The sequence below is a fragment of the Phocoena phocoena genome, chromosome 16, assembly GCF_963924675.1.
Source record: "Phocoena phocoena chromosome 16, mPhoPho1.1, whole genome shotgun sequence".
Lineage (NCBI taxonomy): Eukaryota > Metazoa > Chordata > Mammalia > Artiodactyla > Phocoenidae > Phocoena > Phocoena phocoena.
Genome location: NC_089234.1, coordinates 47,002,051 through 47,020,516, shown reverse-complemented (window position 1 = coordinate 47,020,516; position 18,466 = coordinate 47,002,051). Strand labels below are relative to the sequence as shown.

Below are 18,466 nucleotides of genomic sequence, written 5' to 3'. Positions count from 1 at the left end.
CTCCGCAACAAGAGAGGCCGTGATAGTGAGAGGCCCGCGCACTGCGATGAAGAGTGGCCCCCGCTTGCCACAACTAGAGAAAGCCCCCACACAGAAACGAAGACCCAACACAGCCATAAATAAATAAAGCAAACTGTCAACAAGTAAAAATAAACACTATTATATTAAAAAAAAAAAAAAGCCTAGGCTTTTCCCCCAGTTGTTCCTCCTCCTTCCTCCCTCCCCTTCATTTTAGGAGTACCTGCTGAGCACCTATTCTATGTCAGGCATTGCACCCAGTCGCCTCTGCATCCAGGCCTGTGCTGTGCAGTACGGCTCCACCACACACATGTGGCTGCTGAGAACTTGAAATGCAGCTGGTGTAACTGAGCAAGGGGATTGTCAATTTCATTACAAGCGTGGCTTGCTTTATATTTCTATTGAACAGGGCTGCTCTACAACATGATTTTGGCCAAAAGGAATGAACTGCAACCTCCTCTTCAAGGGCATCTATTTCCAGAGACATCAGTGGGAGTTTCCCATACCTGGTCCTGTGTTTTGTTAAGAAAAGTGAGGCTAAGACAGTAGGGCCAGACCACAAAGCAGGGAAGTTCCAGAAACCACTCTTGTATTTGCTGATTCTCCCACCCTCAGGGGTGGGGAGCGCTTGTGAACTGCTCATCTAATTTCATTTCTAGTCATTACCCATCGTCTGGCGCTCTGCAGGCAAACTCAGCAGGGCCACCCGGGGTCAGGCTGATATGCTGGCTGGCTGGTACCAGGTGCCGAGATAGGCTGGGATCGCCATCCTGCTCAGGAGGCGGCTGATGAGATGAGCGATGCTCTGGGGATGTCAGGAGCACCGTATCAGTCTACTTCTACAGAGTAATCTGTGCGTGCTGGCTTCACTCCAAGGTCAGGCCTCACAGATAGCAGGCAGCAGTTCTCCTATCTGCTTCAAGCTGCAGGCGGATAAGGACAGGCAGCTGTAAGCTCAATGCCCGAGAGAGCCTTCAAAGATCCAGCGTAGCCGTAAGAAACTGCTGGAACCCGTTCTCGCAGGGGAAGCTTGCTTATGGAAGGCCATTCTTCTGGCACCATTCTACTAGGGCAGGTGGACACCTTGGAGGCCCTCTTATCCTGCGGTTGGAGAAACCAAGGAAATCTGATCTGGTTTCCCCAGCAAGTTAAGAGACTGAGCTGGGTCTGGGACCCACTTAGACCCCAAAAGCATATGCTGATCAGGGCCCCCTTGCTAAGAACTTGGCGCGTGAGCTTGGAACTGCACTTAAAGCTCCGCTTTAAGTGGCCTGGCTTCTGAGTTGCCTCCCCGACGGTGAGCGCTCTGGCAGGGCAGGGTGGTCTCCTCTGTGGACATTGGCTGGGGTGAGGGTCCAGGCAGAGCATGGACGGTGGTAACGAGGAGTGGCAGCTTACCTCCTCATCTCCAGCCGGGTTCTTGCAATCCCCCCATCATTACATTAGTGGTTTTGCTAACACACAGTTCTGGTTTTAACCATCCCTCCTGCCTGCTGAAGAAGTGCAGTGGCTAAAGTCCAAGCCTCTTTGTCCAGCATCCAAGGCCCTTCGTGACCTGGCCCCTGCCCCCCTTTCCTCCTTGGTCCTCTACACCACGAGTCTCCCCCACAGTATACTTCCCCAGGCCTCTGTGCCTTTGTGTACTCTATCCCCCCATCATTTGGGGATGACCTTCTCTTGTTTGCTCAGCTGGGTCATTTTCACTTCCCTGTCAAGGTTTAGCTTGGGTGAAATCTTCCCTAACCACCCAGGCGAGCCACCCTCACCCTCTGCTCTGGGCTCTCAGCCCTGGGGACACCCCTATTGGGGCACTCATCACACAGTATTAGGACTGATAACTTACAGGTGATCGCTAAGCGGGAACTGTGTTGTTGTTATTAATAATAATGATAAACAGACAGACTGCAGAGAGGAGGGAAGAATAGAAAAATATTGGCATCTACACTGAGCCAGGCACTAGGCTCCCCCTGCAACCTCACCAAACCCAAGGCACTTGGCTTTATTATCTCCAAATTAGAAGTCATGAGACAGAGGCACGGGGACATTGAGTGACTTGTCTAAAACCAAGCAGGCCCTGGGTGGCAGGGTCGAGCTTCTGTCCAGTCTTCCCTGACTTTGGAGGACAGTCTGGAACACTGGTCAGAGCTAGCTGCTGTGTGGTCACACGTGCCCTGCTGGAAGAAGGCAGAAAACAGGCGCAAACAGGGACATGGCACGTGCACTCGGCCTCCCCACTCTCTCCCCTGGAACCTTCCTTTCTGCGTGCAGATGTCTGCCCCTAGGGAACAGCAGCATCGCTGGCAAGCCTGGGTACACTCCACTGTCTCCCCAACTTCCATGGAGTGCCATTGCTCGCTTTGCTCGTACCAATGCCTGGGTGGAGCTGAAAACCCAAGGCCTCAAAGCCATCCCTGCCCAGGCCTATTGCCCGCAAGATGCCCACCTGGTGTCCGGGGAGTGGGTGGGGATCCCAAGCAACGTAGTAGAAGGAGGCAGCAGGGGGCTCTGTGGGAGAGCAGGGCACCTGCCAGACCTCTGAACTGGGCAGTTTCCCCACCAGAGCCTCCAGCACTTTATCTTGAGAAATGTGGTCTGTGGGGCACAAAGCAGACAGGCGCTCTGCGATGGGAACTGGGCCCAGATGTCAGAGCCACCGTGACACCCTCCGTGTCCTCCTGCTCCAGAAGACAGCACTTTCCCGCTCTGAGATTCCGGGCGGCCTTTGTGTTTCACCCAGGTCATCCTCAGCCCCACACGCTGGGGCCTTCGCACTCCAGGAGGAAATGCTGCTGGGAAAGGTTCCTGTACTCGGACCTGGGACCCTGGTGTGGATTTGCAGAAAGAGCCACGGTCAGCGTGGACACTTGGTCCCTAAAGAAACAGCCATGGACTGTGTCTGATGCAGGGCACCTCCTCTCCCTTCCCTGGAAGCACCTGAGTTCCTCTGGGGGGTCCTTGTGCCTACTGTGTGAGCCTTTGTGGGCGGGTCTGTCCAGGCACTGGAGTGTACAGGCCTTTCCTCACCACCCCAGTGTCACCAGTGGCAGGCACATGGAGTAAACACAGCCACCTCAGACCCTGAGCCATCGACGCAGCCGGGACTGAAGAGCCTGTGGGATTCGGCCTTCCCCGCTCAGAGCACCTACCACTCTCTGTTCCCGGCTCCGGGGGCCCTGAGCAGCCCCGCCGCCTGCCCCTTCCACACGCATCGCTCCAGCTTCGCATGGGCTGATTCTGTGTGGCCCCACAGCCTCTGGTCATTTCCCCCTTTGTCTGCATTTGTCAGAGCTGGCTTCTGCCACCTGCCATCGGGCACTCTGGAAAGACATGCCCAGCAGTGGAGAAGCCGTGATAGACCAGCAGTCACTCGCCAGCACGACTTAGGGCTCCTGTCTGAATGCCTGTAGTCAGTGGGCTTGCCTCCCTGTGGTAGCATCAAGGTAATACCGGAATAAGGATGTTAGCGAAACGACTTCTAGGGATCACCTAACTCGACCCACCAAACATAAGTACAAGTTGTGGGTTTAGCAACTTTTTGTCCAGAGCGCCAAAGCAGGCCTCTCCACCCCTTCCCCCATCCTTGTAGGTTCGGAGGAAGGCCTAAGCTTGCCTGTGCCCAGATGCCTGCAGTGCCAAGCAGTGATGGTCTGGGAGGCCAAGAGGATCAAGTCTGCAAGGGGCAGACAGCTTTCAAAGGGCTGGAGGGGTGGGGTTTGCCAAGCAACTGCCAGGCTAGAGAAGAGGCCCGAGTGGGAAGAAGACCGAGCGTCCTCGAATCCCAGCCCCTTCTGGGGCCTGGCTCCTTCCGGCCTGACCCAGGAACCAGACTCAGACTATTGGTGGATGCGGGGATCTGGGGCTAGAACTGGCTCAAGCCGCAGCCCCACTATTTAGTGGCGGTCGGAGCCCATCAAGAATCAGAGGTGTGGCCTGGCTGACTGAGATGGCTGGGGGCTGGCTGGAGGACACGCGAGGCCTGTCATGAAATTGGCGCATCTCTCCACTAGATGGCACTCACAGTATAATTTTCCTCATATTTTAAATTCTATCTTGATGAAAAATTGTGATTTTTTATACTGTTAAAGAGCATGAATAGAGCTATGACTTAAAATTCATGTAACTGATGTCATGCATTATCATTCTTGGGTTTCTATCACATGTCCAAGAGTTGCCAAGTTTCCCTCCCTCTGAGGTATTGGGTGTGGCAGACGTGCACTGCAGCTCGGCTTTCCGGGGCCAGAAAGATGCATCCAACAGAAGTGGAAGCGACTAAGTCTTTCTTTTCAGCGCTTCCCAAAGGCTGCCTGGGGCTCTGCACTGCCTACCACCTGACCCGCTTTCCCTGAGTGGTCTCACAGCTACCCTCCACCCCCACCCCCCGCTTTCAGGAGCAGCTGCACATCCAAAGGCAAGAGGGCGGCGCTTGGAACCTGCATACATTTGGTGCTTCGACCACTGCTGTGCTTGGGAAAAAGGGGTGTGAGGAGCCTTTCCTTCTATAACCGTGTCCTGAGACCTCTCGGGCCCACGTAGGAAAAATGCCAGACCTGTACCAGGTACCTGTGTTGAAGGGCAGCATAAGTGTGTGGCTTTGGAAGTCAGACTGCCCAGGTAGAAGCCCTGACCCTACTGCCATCCAGCTGTGTGTCCTTGGGCAAGTCACCAATCGTTTCTAACCCCCGATGTCCTTTTTTATAAAACAGGCATGGAAGGACCCCTTACCTTAGAGGGATGTTTTGAGTACTGTGGTAGCAGAATAATGGCCCCACAAAGATGCTCACGTCCTAAGCCCTGGAACCTGTGAATATGTTCCCTTACGTGGCAAATGGGTCTTCCCCACAGAGTCAAAGAAATTCTTGTAAATAGCTCTGACCCAGATAAACAGCATGCGCACTGGTGACCATTCCCATCCGGTCCCTGGGGGCGCACGTCCAGTGCCTTTCTGACTTCATGGTGGTGCGTGCTGACCTCCACCTTGTGGCTCTGGCCTCACCTCAGCCCTCCCCAACTCCCAGGCCCAGGCCCCTGGCCCCTCCCCAAGCCTTCCTTCCAGGTGTCCAGCTCCCCCTCCCCTACATGGCAGGGCCCTGCCTACCTCACTCCCCTCCTTCATTTCTTCTCTACCTTCTTGGCAGAAACCTTTACTCCTGTTCCATAATCAACCAAGCCTCTATTTTCCACTCCATACCCTGGGGTCCCTCTGTTGCCACCTTCTAATGTGTCCTTTCAGCAACAAGATTCTTACAGTAGATGAAATACCCAAATGAAACCAGGTACTTGAATTCTGCATATGCGGCAGGCAGTTGGGAGGGTCTCCCTGCACTTCGCCTGCAGCCTGTACCTCCTGGAGTTCCCAGTATGGACAGAGCAAAGGTGGGCACACCCTGCCCCAGGCTTGGATTCGCTCAGTCCTGCTCCCAGTGGGCCATAGCTTGCTGGCCTGAGCCTGGGCTGACGCGTCCCCTGGTGCACAGCCCATAGCCAGGTCACTTCGTCAGAGGGGTTGTGTGGCTCTGCCTCTCTGAGACTGTAAACTTACTGGCTCACAGACCCCACAGGCCCTAGCACACTCCATCCACAGCCACCACTTCCCAGAAGGAAGTCTAAATTCGATTGGCACATGATAGGGTGTGATGGCTAGCTGCCTGTAGCCTCTGCTCTCGGTGCTCTGCCCAGACCCCTGGGCACTCACTGTTCCCATCCACACTGGCAGCCTCTTTCCTCAAGCACCTGCGACTCTGCCTGAAGGCCTTCTCTGAAGGCAGGGAGCTTGGCCAAGAGCAGGGCGGGCCAGAAATGCCAGAGTCAGCCTCCCAGGGAGCAGCTCTCAGTTAATGGCCGGTGGGACTTGGTGGGTAAACGCCCAGCCTCCTCACTCCTTGGGTGAGACACCTCTGAGTCTGTTCATTGGAACTGAGCCCCGGGCACCCACAGTGGCACCAGCTCACCCTGCTGGTTCTCCCTTCCTGCTCCCTTTCTCGTGCTTTTTGGGGATCACCTCAGGATGAACTGCTCAGATCCTTGCCTGAGGCTCTGCATCAGGGGGAGGCCAAGCCTAGTAAAATACTACCTCACCAGCCAGCCCCTCTGTAAGCTGACTCATTTGCAAGACACACTTACTTAGTTCAGTAAGAATCACATTTTAAAGCTGGGAACTTTAAAAACCTGCTTTGTAACTGCTAACATGATGGCGGTTCTTTGAGTTAAATTATTCCCCTTCCTCCCACCACATTGCAATGGTTTGTTCTGGGATTCATGACAGAGCTTACTTTAATGCTCTGAACCTGTGCTAGTGGTTTTCCCTGGACTTATTTGCATGTGACCCAGATATTGTGTTTGGACCTTCACTCTAAGGTGTCCCCATGGATTGGTTACCTCCCTTGTTTTATTTTGAACTTAAAAATCCACACTTTCCTCTCACCAGAAGCTAATTACCTAGATAATTGACTGGATTTTCTAAATTCCCCCCAAATGTGTAATATCCTCTAGATTTGGCCCAAATTTCCGAATTGTGCTTGGAGACAGCGCTGGCGTTCTCACAGAGAGGAGTGTTGCGGAGGTGGCCCTTCCCAGGCCAGAGGTGCAGTGACACTGCCATTGGGGCCACCAGGGCCAGCCCCAGCACAGGACTGAAGGGTGCTCAAGCCTACCTGGGCTGATCTCAAAGAGGTGCTTTCCCGGGTCCTCAGGGCCAGGAAGAAGTTCAGTCACTTGGGTCCCTTGTAGAGAAATAAAGCCCTAAATAGAGAGACAAACACAAACACGAGAGCATGAGATGGCTGGGAAAGGGCTTCTGTGGTCAGGGCTCTGGGGAGCAGAGGGTGGAGCCACGGGTCAGAGTCCCAGCCCTCCAGGACCTGGATGGGCAGGCTGGGTGCCGGGAGGAGCACAGGCCTCCTCTCCATGGCAGGGACCGAGCACAGATGAGGCCTTGCATGGGGTCCCTGCTCGAGTGGGCCGACACTACATTCTGACACCCTTGGAGGAGCTCTGCCCACAGAGGACTGCCCAGGGTTGTCACTCTCCTGGTTAAGGCACGGTAAGCCCAAGTCAGGAGCAGGGAGGAAGGCTCCATTATTGGGGCGGGGGCGGGGCGGGGGGGGAATATGCTCATTTGCAGGCTTTCTGGGGCAGGAGAGTCAGGGGGAAGAAGGTTTCTTGTACGTAACTGTCCAGGCGGTAACATGGGGGAAAGGATGCACAGATCTGTGTGAGTCCAGTTTTGCCCCCTCCTGGCTGGGTGAGATTTCATTTCTTTACCTGTTACGTGGGAGTCAGCTACCACGAAGAAGGTACCATACCTACAGTCTAACTGCCTGGGTTCAAATCCTGGCTCACCTACTTACTGGCTGTGTGACCTCAGGCAAAGTATTTAACCTCTCTGTGCAACTTCCCAATTTCCTTATCTGTGAAATAGGAATAATAATAGTCCTTTTCGGGGCTGTTGTGAGCATTAAGTGAATTAGTACTCAGGGAAGCCCTCAGAGCAGTACCTGGCATAGTGAAAGCTGTTTATTTGCTCAATAAACCCCAGCTATTACTGTGTGTCAGGGCTCCACACTGGGTGGGGGAACAGCATCCCTGCATCTGCACTTGCCCAGGTGACTGGCGCGGTCACCTGCTGTATCCACATGGTTGCCTCCAGTCCCCACCCCCATGTGAACTCATGGAGCGCTCTTCTTTCCACTCCCATCTTTTCCAGGTAATTCCTGGCTTTCAAGGTGACTGGAGGCTCCATGTGGCCGCTGGAGTCTTGTGCTGCACAGACACATGGAGATGCCTTTTCTCATTTAAGCACCGTAAAGGCAGAACGGCGTCTTTACCTACGGATGCTTGCTTTAGAGAAATTATAGCAATAAACCAGGGAACCAGATGGTAATCGCTGTAACTGAACTAATGGTTTCTTTCTAGGGAACCTAGGGCTAGTGGGAATAAATCAGGGCTGCAACTCCAGGATGGGGAAACGTGTTCATTACAGGATGTGCATGAGATCCATCACCGGCTAACGGGAAGGGTCTCTGGTGTTTGCTGTTTCAGTAACTGTCTCTGAGTACTTCTGAGCACTTTGGGTTTTTTTTCCCTCTATGCCTCAATATCTGTCATCCATAAAATGGGAGTAACAATATTGACATTGACATTACTTTCTACTCCAGCTAAACGGAAAAGCAGTAATAACCCTTGTTTACAGAGCTTGTACTATATTCCTGGCTCTTTGTCTAAACTATTGGATTTAATCTTTCTAGAGGCCCCACAGGGGTGAGTACTACTATTCCTATCGTCTTGGACAAGCAGATGGAGGTCGGAGAGGTGAAGCAACCAGCCTCCTTGTCCCACTGCTGGCAAGGGCAAGCTGGGATGTGCGCTCTGGGGGTGTCTGATGATGGAGCACTTTCCCTCCTATATTTGTGACAGCAGCTGCCGGCTGACTTTGTGTGCAAGAAGCTGCCCTGGAGAGCCAGGCTGTGCCTTTCGGACCCATTGCTCATCACTCACTCAGAAGAATCCCAGTGTGGCCCCCCTTACTGCAAGGGGCCCTCAGAACTGGCTTTTGGTCACCCAGATCCGTCCTGCTTCCCACGGGTTAAGAGCATGGCTCTGATCCCAGCATTTCGCTTAGGTACTTGGGGGTGGAGGGCTGGGAGGGGGGAAGAAAAGGGAAGGGGAGAGGAAGGGGTAGGAGAGCAGAGGGAGTCTGCTTGCCCGTTTCCGGTATGTCATTTGTTAAGACTGTGATGAAAGACAGGTAGAAGTCAGTATGAAGCATCCAGCTGAGACCCTCGGGCTAGGTCTCAACCTTGAGAGGGCATGAGAGTCACCCCAGGGCTTGTTAAAACACAGAGCACCAAGTTTGGTGGCCTTGCAGTAAGTGTTTAACAACAGGTTCTCCAAAAAAATAAGGCAAGCTGATTTGTAGTGTTTGCCAACTTCTGTGATATAAATACCCTCCATGGCTGATTTCATGTCGTCATTGAATGTGGCACTGGGAAGAAATGCACCGCAGTATTCCTGCCACATGGATACCATAGGGGTCAACAGGCTCTAGAGCACAGATAGGAGTAAATGAAATCAAACAATGAGGGGGTGATACATTTTGAGGACTGATTATCTTTATTTTTTTAATGTATTTTATTGAAGTATAGCTGATTTACAACATTGTGTTAGTTTCAGGTTTTCAGTAAAGTGATTCAGTTATATATATATGTGTGTGTTTATATACATATTTTTTCATATTATTTTCCATTATGGTTTATGACAAGATATTGAATATAGTTCCCTGTGCTATACAGTAGGACCTTGTTGTTTATCCATTAATTACCTTTGTTTTTAATATAATTTATTTAATTGTAGGTCTGTATGATTTAATTTCTAATAGTGGAAATGTTTAGCAACTGGCTGGTAAGCATAGCACTAATAGAACTACCCCTGGGGTTTCTGACTCTATAGGTCTGGAGAAAGAAGGAGAATCTGGGGATTTCTCTGCTGGTCCAGTGGTTAGGACTTGGTACTTTCACTGTCGTGGCCCGGGTTTCAATCCCTGGTTGGGGAACTAAGATCCCACAAGCGGTGCAATGTGGCCAGAAAAAAAAAAAAAAAAAGAGAGAAACAAAAAAGGAGAATCTGCATTTCTAACCAGGTTTCTGATGCTGCTGGCCCCCGGGGATACACGCTGACAACCACTCTCTAGGGGCACTTAGAGTAAGTAGCCAAAGGAAGGTGCCTTTTCCATAAGCTTATTCAGCACATCAGTTTCCTCAAGTGTAAAATAAGGATAATAACAGTATCTACCTCATGACGCTGTTGTGAGGGTTAAAATGATCCGATATTTTCCTGCTGGCCTTGGAGAGCCAGGTTTTGGTTGAGCTGCTGTGCCTTGGGCACATGCAGTTCCGAAGGACAAGGAGTACCTCCAGCCACTCAGATCGTGCCCTGGACTAGAGGGGTCCAGGATTTCCCTAAGGAGCCCAAAGTGAGTGTTAGCACTTTGGAGGGGGTGGCTGGTTTCCTTCCTGCTGGGCCTGGGAAGGGACCAGACACACCATTTGCACCTACAACTGCGCAGATGGGCAGCTGGGTGCAGAAAGAGATCGTGCAAACTCGTCACACGACAGCTTCCCACAAAGGTTAGTCCCCTCTCCCCCTTCCCCTGCATCTGAGCTTATGTGCATTTGCTCTGTTTTGCTACTTACTCAGCCCGCATATCCAAGTTTGTCCTGAGAGGCTGCCAATGACTTCATTCATCTCTAACTTCACACCAGTGCAAGTCCACTGGTGTAAGGGAGTAACGGTCAAAGGATGTGCTATTCTGTCTGTGTGTAACTGAGCTCCACTCCAGGCCTGCTGCTGGCTCACCATAGCTCCCTCCCCAACCCTCATGAATGCACCAGCTTGAGAGGATCCGTGGGTAGCTAGTGGAGGCCCCAGACAAAAGCTCCAGAAACTCCTTCTCTCGGAAAGCAACTTTGGGAGAGAGTATATTTCTTATATTAGTGTCAGCTTAGATGGTTTATTCAAAATCCATCATTTCTACAGCATAATAAATACAAACTCCAGGAGCACTGCAGGTGGAGGGGAAGCAGCCCAGTGATTAGCCTTGCTCCCTCTCATTTGTCTAAACCCAGCAATGGGGCACCTAGGATGTGGTACAACCTTCAGGGACTGGTGAAGATGCTCAGAATTCAGAAAGCTTCCTATGTCAGATTCTGAATGTCTTAGTTATCTATTGCAACATAACAAATTACCCTAAATCTTGGTAGGTAAAAACAACAATAAACCTTTATTCTCTTACAGGGTTTCTGTAGACCAGGAAATTTGGAATGGCTTAGCTGGGTGTTTCTAGCTTGGGGTCTTTTATGAAATGATAGTCAAGATGTTGGGTGGAACTACAGACATCTGAGAATCTGACTGAGGCCAGAGGATATGGTGACTCCCTCGATGGCAGATGTAAAAAAAAGTGTCAAATCTACATTCTAGAGATGAAAAGTACAATGTGCAAATAAAAAATACAATGAGTGGGATTAACAGCCAATGTTGCAGATGAAAAGACTAGAGAACTTGAAAATATAGCCATAGAAACTACTCAAAATGAAACAAAGAGAAAAGAGAAGTAAAAAGAATGAATAGAGCATCAGTGAGATGTAGGATAACTTCAAGCAGTGTAATTTACATGTAATTCTGGACAAGGAGGGGGGAACTGAAAAATATTTGTGAAGAAATTATAGCTGAAACTTTTCCAAATTTATGAACAGTATAAACCCACAGATCTAAGAAGTGCAATGAGCCCCAAGCATAAGAAACATAAAGAAAAGTAAGTACATGAAGGCATAATCAAATGGCTCAAACCCAGTCATGAAAAGAAACTCTTAAAAGCAGCCAGAGGTGAATGATACAATATGTACAGAGGAGCAAATGTGAGGATGACAGCAAATTTCTTATCAGTAACAATGTAAGTTAAGAAATCAGTGGAACAACATCTTTAATGGTACTGAAAGGAAAATCTGTCAACCTCGCATTCTGAATCCAGTAAAAGTATCCCTCAAAAATAAAGGCTAAGTAAAGACCTTTTAAGATACACAAAACAAATAGGAAATAATGCAACATCAGCAGACTCATACTACAAGAACTGTTAAAGACAATTAGGCAGAAAGAAAATGATATTAGACAAAAAAGGAAAGGAATGAAGATTAATGGAGCAATAGGAAGTAGACGAGTAAAGTAAAAAAAGTTCATTATCTATTTATCAATAATTGAGAAAACAAGTAGACAAAAAAATCAGTAAGGATATAAATGACCTGCAAAAACACTATCAACCAATTTGACCTAATTGCTACCTTCCTCAACAGTAGAATACACGTGTTTTCAAATGTCCATGAAACTTTTACTAAGATGGCCATAAACAAGTCTTAAAAAATTCAAATACAACATATGTTCTTTGACCACAATGGAATTAAGTTAGAAATCAATAACAGAAAAATTTCTGGAAAATCCCCAAACATTTGGAAACCAATTAATGCATTTCTAAATAACCCATACATCAAAGGAGAACATCAAAAAGGAAAATTAGAAAGTGCTTTGAACTGGATAAAAATGAAAACACAACATATAAAATTTTGTTACATGCCTCTAGAGGAGTAGTTAGGGGGTAAATTATAGCACTAAATGTTGATATCACAAAAGAAGAAAGGCTTCAATCAATGACCTCAGCTTCTACCTTAAGAAATGAGACCAAGAAGAGCAAATTAAACCCAATGTAAAAAAATGAAAAAATAAAGATCAGAGTGGCTATAAATAAAATGAAAAATAAAGCCAATGAAACTAAAAGCTAGTTCTTTGAGAAGATCAATAAAATTGATAAGTCTCTAGCAAGACTAATCAGGAAAAAGAGAGAAGATAAATTGTCAATATCTGGAATTAGAGAGGTGACCTCACTACAGATTCTTCAGATATTAAAAAGATAAGGTAATGTTAAGAAAAACATTATGTTAATAAATTTGGAAATTTAGATGAAGTGGATAAAAGAAGACACAAACTACTGAAGCTCAGTCAAGAAGAAATAGTTAAATAGCCCTATATCTAGTAAAGAAATGGAATTTGGGGGCTTCCCTGGTGGCACTGTGGTTGAGAATCTGCCTGCTAATGCAGGGGACACGGGTTTAAGCCCTGGTCTGGAAGGATCCCACATGCCACGGAGCAACTGGGCCCGTGAGCCACAACTACTGAGCCTGCGCATCTGGAGCCTGTGCTCCGCAAGAAGAGAGGCCGTGACAGTGAGAGGCCCGCGCACCGCGATGAAGAGTGGCCCCCACTTGCCACAACTAGAGAAAGCCCTGGCACAGAAACGAAGACCCAACACAGCAAAAATAAATATAAATAAAAAGAAATGGAATTTGTAGCTAAAAACCTTCCCACAAGGAAAACTCCAAACTCAGATGATTTCACTGGTGAATTCTACCAAATATTTAAGGATGAAATAACACCAATACTACACAAATTCTTTTTGAAAACTGAAAAAAAGGCATGGCTTCCAGTGCATTTTATGAAGCCAACATTACTGTGATATAGAACAGCCGAAGACATTATAAGAAAAGGACACTGTAAACCAATATCGCTCAGGAACAAAAATTCTCAACAAAATTTTAGCAAATCAAATTCAACAATATATAGAAAGGAAAATAATGACCAACTGCGGTTTATCCCAAATACGCAAAGTTGGTTTAACAAACCAAAATCAATCAATGTAATTAACCATATTTATAAACTAGAAAAGAGAAAAGATCATCTCGATAGATGCAAAAAAAAAAAAGCATTTGACAAAATTCAACATCCATTCCTGATAAAAATTCTCAACAAACTAGAATAAAAGAGAACTTCCTCAACCTGATAAAGGGTATCTCTGAAAAACGAAAAGCTAATATCATGCTAAAAGCTTTTCCCCTAAGACCAAGATCAAGACAATGATGTTTATTCTTATTATTTCTATTAAATATTGTACGAGTCCTAGCTGTTGTTATAAGATGAGGAAAAGAAATAAAATTTGTCCAAATTGGAAAGGAAGAAGTGAAAGTGTTTCCACAAACAACATAATTGTCTATGTAGAAAATCTGCTGAAACTTTACAAAAAAAAAAAGCTACTAGAATTAATAAATGATTTTGGCAAGGTTTCAGGATACAAGACAAATGCACAAAATTAAGTAGTGTCTCTATTAGCAGTGAACAATTGGAAATTGAAAATCAAAACCATTTTACTTGCACCCCAAAATATGAAATACTTGGGGATAAATATGATGAAAGATCTTCAAGATGTGTGCACTGAGAACTATAAATCATTGCTGGGAGAATTGAAAGAAGATATAACCAACTGAAGAGATATACTGTGTTCACTGGCCAGAGGACTTACTATTGTTAAGATGTCAATTCTCTCCAAATTGGCCTAAAGATTCAAAGCAATCCCAATCAGAATCCCAGTAGTGTTTTATAGAGCATGACCAGCTGATTTTAAAATTCATATAGAAATATAAAGGACCTACAACAGTCAGACAACTTTGAAACAGAATAACAAAGTTGGAGATCTAATACTTCTGGATTTCAGGACTTACTATAAAGCTATAGTAATCAAAACATTGTAATATTGGCATTGAGATAGACAAAAAAGTTAATAAAACAGAATAGAAGGTTCAGAAACAAACAAACAAACAAATGGATTTTTTCTTTTTTTTTTTTTTTTTCGGTACGCGGGCCTCTTACTGCTGTGGCCTCTCCCATTGTGGAGCACAGGCTCCGGACGCGCAGCCCCAGCGGCCACGTATCACGGGCCCAGCTGCCCCGCAGCATGTGGGATCTTCCCGGACCGGGGCACGAACCCGTGTCCCCTGCATCAGCAGGTGGACTCCCAACCACTGCGCCACCAGGGAAGCCCAAACAAATGGATTTTTGACAAAGGTTCAAAGGCAGTTCAGTGGAGTATGGATAGCAGGATGGTATTTTCAGTAAATGGTGGTGGAACAATTTTATATTCTTTTGTAAAAAAATGAACTTTGATCCATGCCTGACATCACATATAAAAATATACTCAAAATAAATCATATACCTAAAAGTAAAATCATAAGACAATAAAACTTCTGGTAGAAAACCTTTATGACTTTGGTTAGGCAAAGACTTCTTAAATACAACATCAGAAGCACAATTAATTAATAATTTGACCTATTTAAATTAAAAAACCCCTGCTCTTTGAAAGATATGATTAAGAGAAAATATGAGTTATACACTGGAAGAAAATATCTGAAAATCATATATCTGGTAAAGGACTTGTACCCTAAATATACAAAGCACTCTCAAAATATAATAAGGAAACAAACAACCCAACTTAAAAAAATAGGCAAAAGATTTGAACAGATACTTTATTATATCTGTAATCTAGATAGATGTAGGAATGGCAAATAAGCTCATGGAAAGATCCTCCACATCATCAGTCATTAGGGGAGTGCAAATTAAAACCACAGTGTGGCATCACTACATATCTACTAGAATAGATACGATTTAAGACTGACCATAGCAAGTGTTGGTGTGAGTATGGAGGACCTAGAACTCTCATACACTGCTGGTAGGAATGTAAAATGGTATAAACAATTTAGAAAACAGTTTAGCAGTCTCTCAAACTGTTAAAATAGACCTAGGATTTGATCCAGCCATTCCTCTTCTAGGTATTTACCTAAGAGAATTGAAAGCATATGTCCATACAGAGATTTGAACTTCATTTTTAATATCCCCAAACTGGACACAACCCAAATGGCTATCAACAAGTGAATGGATAAACAAACTGTGGCACAGCCATACAATGGGACAGTATTCAGCAATAAGAATGAATACAAATGCATGCTACAACATGGGTGAATCTCTAAACCATTATACTAAGTAAAAGAAACCAGAGTATGTTCTGTATTACTCTGTTTACATAGAATTCCAGAAAATGCATACTAAACACATTGGTGATTGCCTGGGGTCAGGGGTCAGGAGGGGCAGAAGATGGAGGAGGGATTACAAAAGGATACAAGGGAACTTTGGGGGGTAACAGACACATCTTGATTGTGGTTATGGTTGCACAGGCGTACACATGTATTTATCAAATTGTACATGTTAAATATGTGGAGTTTATTGATGAAAATTATACCTCAATAAAGCTGTTATGAAACACTGACACTTGATTCAGTTATTGGAAAAGTTTTAAGTACATGTATTAGTTTCCTAACAGAGCACCACAAATTTAGTGGCTTAAAACAACAAAAACTTATTTTTTTACAGTTCTGGAGGTCAGAAGTCTGAAATGGGCCTTACCAGGCTACAACCTTCTGGAGGCTCCAGGGGAGGATCTGTTCCCCTGCTTTTTGCAGCTTCCGGGGGGTGCCTGCATCCTTTGCCTCTTGACCCCCTCCTCCATCTTCCGAGCAGCAATATATCTTGAAATTGCTCTCAGACTCTGACCTCCTCTCCTGTCTCCTTTTCCACTATAAAAGACCCTTGTGATTACCCTGGATCCACATGGGTAACCCAGGATAAATTTTTATGTTAAGGTCAGCTGATTAGTAACCTTGATTCCATCTTCGTAACATTCACATCTTTGGGGAGACATTATTCTGCCTACCACAGGATATTTGGAAAAATGTGGGTATGTGATTCTACTTCTTCAAATGCATTCATGAAATCTCAATATAGACCAAGTATTTCTGATGAAAGCTTAGTGTCCAAATTGAGATATGCTCTAAGTGGATTCCAAAGACATCATGTAAAAAAAGAATGTAAAATATCTCACTAATAATTTTATGTTGCTTACATATTGAAATGATAATTTTTGGATATGTTGGGTTAAGTAAAATGTATTATGAAAATAAAAGACAAAGAACCCAGTACAAAAATGGGTAAAGGGTATTAATAAGAAATTAATAGAAGAAATACAAATGGTCAATAAACATCATAAGATTCTTAATTTAAAATGACTACTGGGGAGGAGGGACAAATTAAGAGTATGGGATTAACAGATACACAGTACTATACATAAAATAGATATGCAACAAGGATATATTGTTTAGCACAGGGAATTATATTCAGTATCTGGTAATAATCCATAATGGAATATAATCTATAAAAAAAATTGAATCACTTGCTGTACACCTGAAACTAATTCAATATATTATAAATCAACTATATGTCAATAAAAAGTAATAAAATAAAATGACTGCTAATATCTAATATTGGGGAAAGCAAGAGAAATGGGCATTCTCAGACATTTTTGATGGGATAGTAATTTGATAAAGTCTTCTTGAAAGGAATTTTGTAATGTCTAAGATAATTTGAAAATGAAATATCCTTTAACTTAGTATTGAATTTTGAGAATTTGTTCCAAGGAAAGACAAACACACAAGGATGTATGTATAATGATGCTCACTGTAGCGTTTTCCTTACCTCAAAAAGTGGAAACAACTTACTTGTCCATCAATGGGGGAGTGGTTAAATAATTTCTGGTAAGCCATATCAGAATGAGGTAAATAAAAAAGGCTTCTAAGCAAAATTGTTAAATTTAAAAAAAAGAAGTGCTAGAAAAATAATTTAGTACTTTCCCATCTCAATTTCTGTTTCTGCCCTCTCTCAAGAACCCACGAGTAACATGTAAATATACATAAATGGCACAGAAAACTCACACTTTGGGAGGGAGTGCTGGGAATGGTGAGGCAGCTTTTATGTTTTGCCCTGTAATGTTTGCATCAAAATAAGAAAATTTAATGTGAAAGTACAGAAGAAAAAATAAAAGAGTAGTCAGATAGTTCATGGGGTGCAATCCATGCCTGAGTAATGGGCTGTTGTCATCTTTCCACTGTCACTCCCTGGCTGAATGCTCCCCCGTGTAATGTGTCAAGGGCCAGGCCAGCCTGCCCAGCTTCTCTGCAGCCTGGAACGTCCATCTATTATTCCCAGGTACAGGGCAGTGATTTCCCCTCTCTCTCCTTTCTGCAAACATCTAGAGTGGCAGGCCTCTCAACTTCCCTTGGACTAAAATCTAGTGACAATTCCTCTCCAAGTCCTCTAACCAGAGCACACAAGCCCCTGCCCACCCCAGGAGGCTGCCATAGCTTGTTTGGCAAAGAATGATCTCTCTTGGGAACAGTTCCCAGGGCACCGGATCGTCTGGGGGCCTCAGCTCGGTCCAGGGGAATGAATGAGAGTAACAACAGCAACAATGACAAAGATTTCTTTTCACCTGTCTCTATTCAGTTGTCTCATGCCCAGAGCTTACCCTAGTCATGAAAAGACAAACATCAATTACACTTTAAATCTGAGATGATGTGGGACAGTTATGGACACCTCACAGGTGTTAGCTTCAGACAGATCTGGTTTCATCCTGACACTACTGCTTATTGACAGTAAGTGCTTGGATGGGTTCACTTCTCCTAGCGTCAGTTCCCCTCTCTGTTCAATGGGGTTCTCTGGGAACCAAATGGGATAGAGTGAGCAGAGGGCCTGGAATGGAGCTGGGCTGTAGCAGGCACCGAAGAAGGCAGCATGGTGGAGGCGTCACTAGTGAAAGCTTACAACTACGGCTCAGACTGGGCCTCCAATGCCTGTGCAACAAGGCGAGCTTCAATTTCCTCCTCTATGATGTGATGTGTTTTGAGGCTTTCGTGATCCAGCGCCTCCACAGCACCGGGTTGGGTGCCTGGCGAGAGTAGTGCTATTGTGATTTGTGAGTTATTACATAGCCAAGGAATAGAGTCTGCTTATAACCATTTTACAGGAGCTGGAATACATATAAACATTTAAAAATAATTATAGGGGTTTGTAATTATTGTGACATTGACACTTAATGTGGGACTCAAGCAGGTCCAGGGCTGATGCCTGGTTTTATTACCTGTACAATGAGGACATTAACCTCTGTCCTTTTGTCCTCACTGGGCTGCCTGAG

General features: G+C 45.7%; 1 protein-coding gene across 1 annotated transcript in view; it reads right to left on the bottom strand.

The window, feature by feature from the left end:
* Positions 1-18,466, bottom strand: part of ARHGAP22 (Rho GTPase activating protein 22) — a 207,710-nt gene that overhangs the window by 114,452 nt on the left and 74,792 nt on the right. Inside the window, exons 3-4 of the mRNA XM_065893822.1 lie at positions 6,669-6,756; positions 5,360-5,362 (exon numbers count right to left, since the gene is read on the bottom strand). Coding sequence (XP_065749894.1) covers positions 5,360-5,362; positions 6,669-6,756 — 91 coding nt within the window. The remainder of the gene's footprint in view (positions 1-5,359; positions 5,363-6,668; positions 6,757-18,466) is intronic.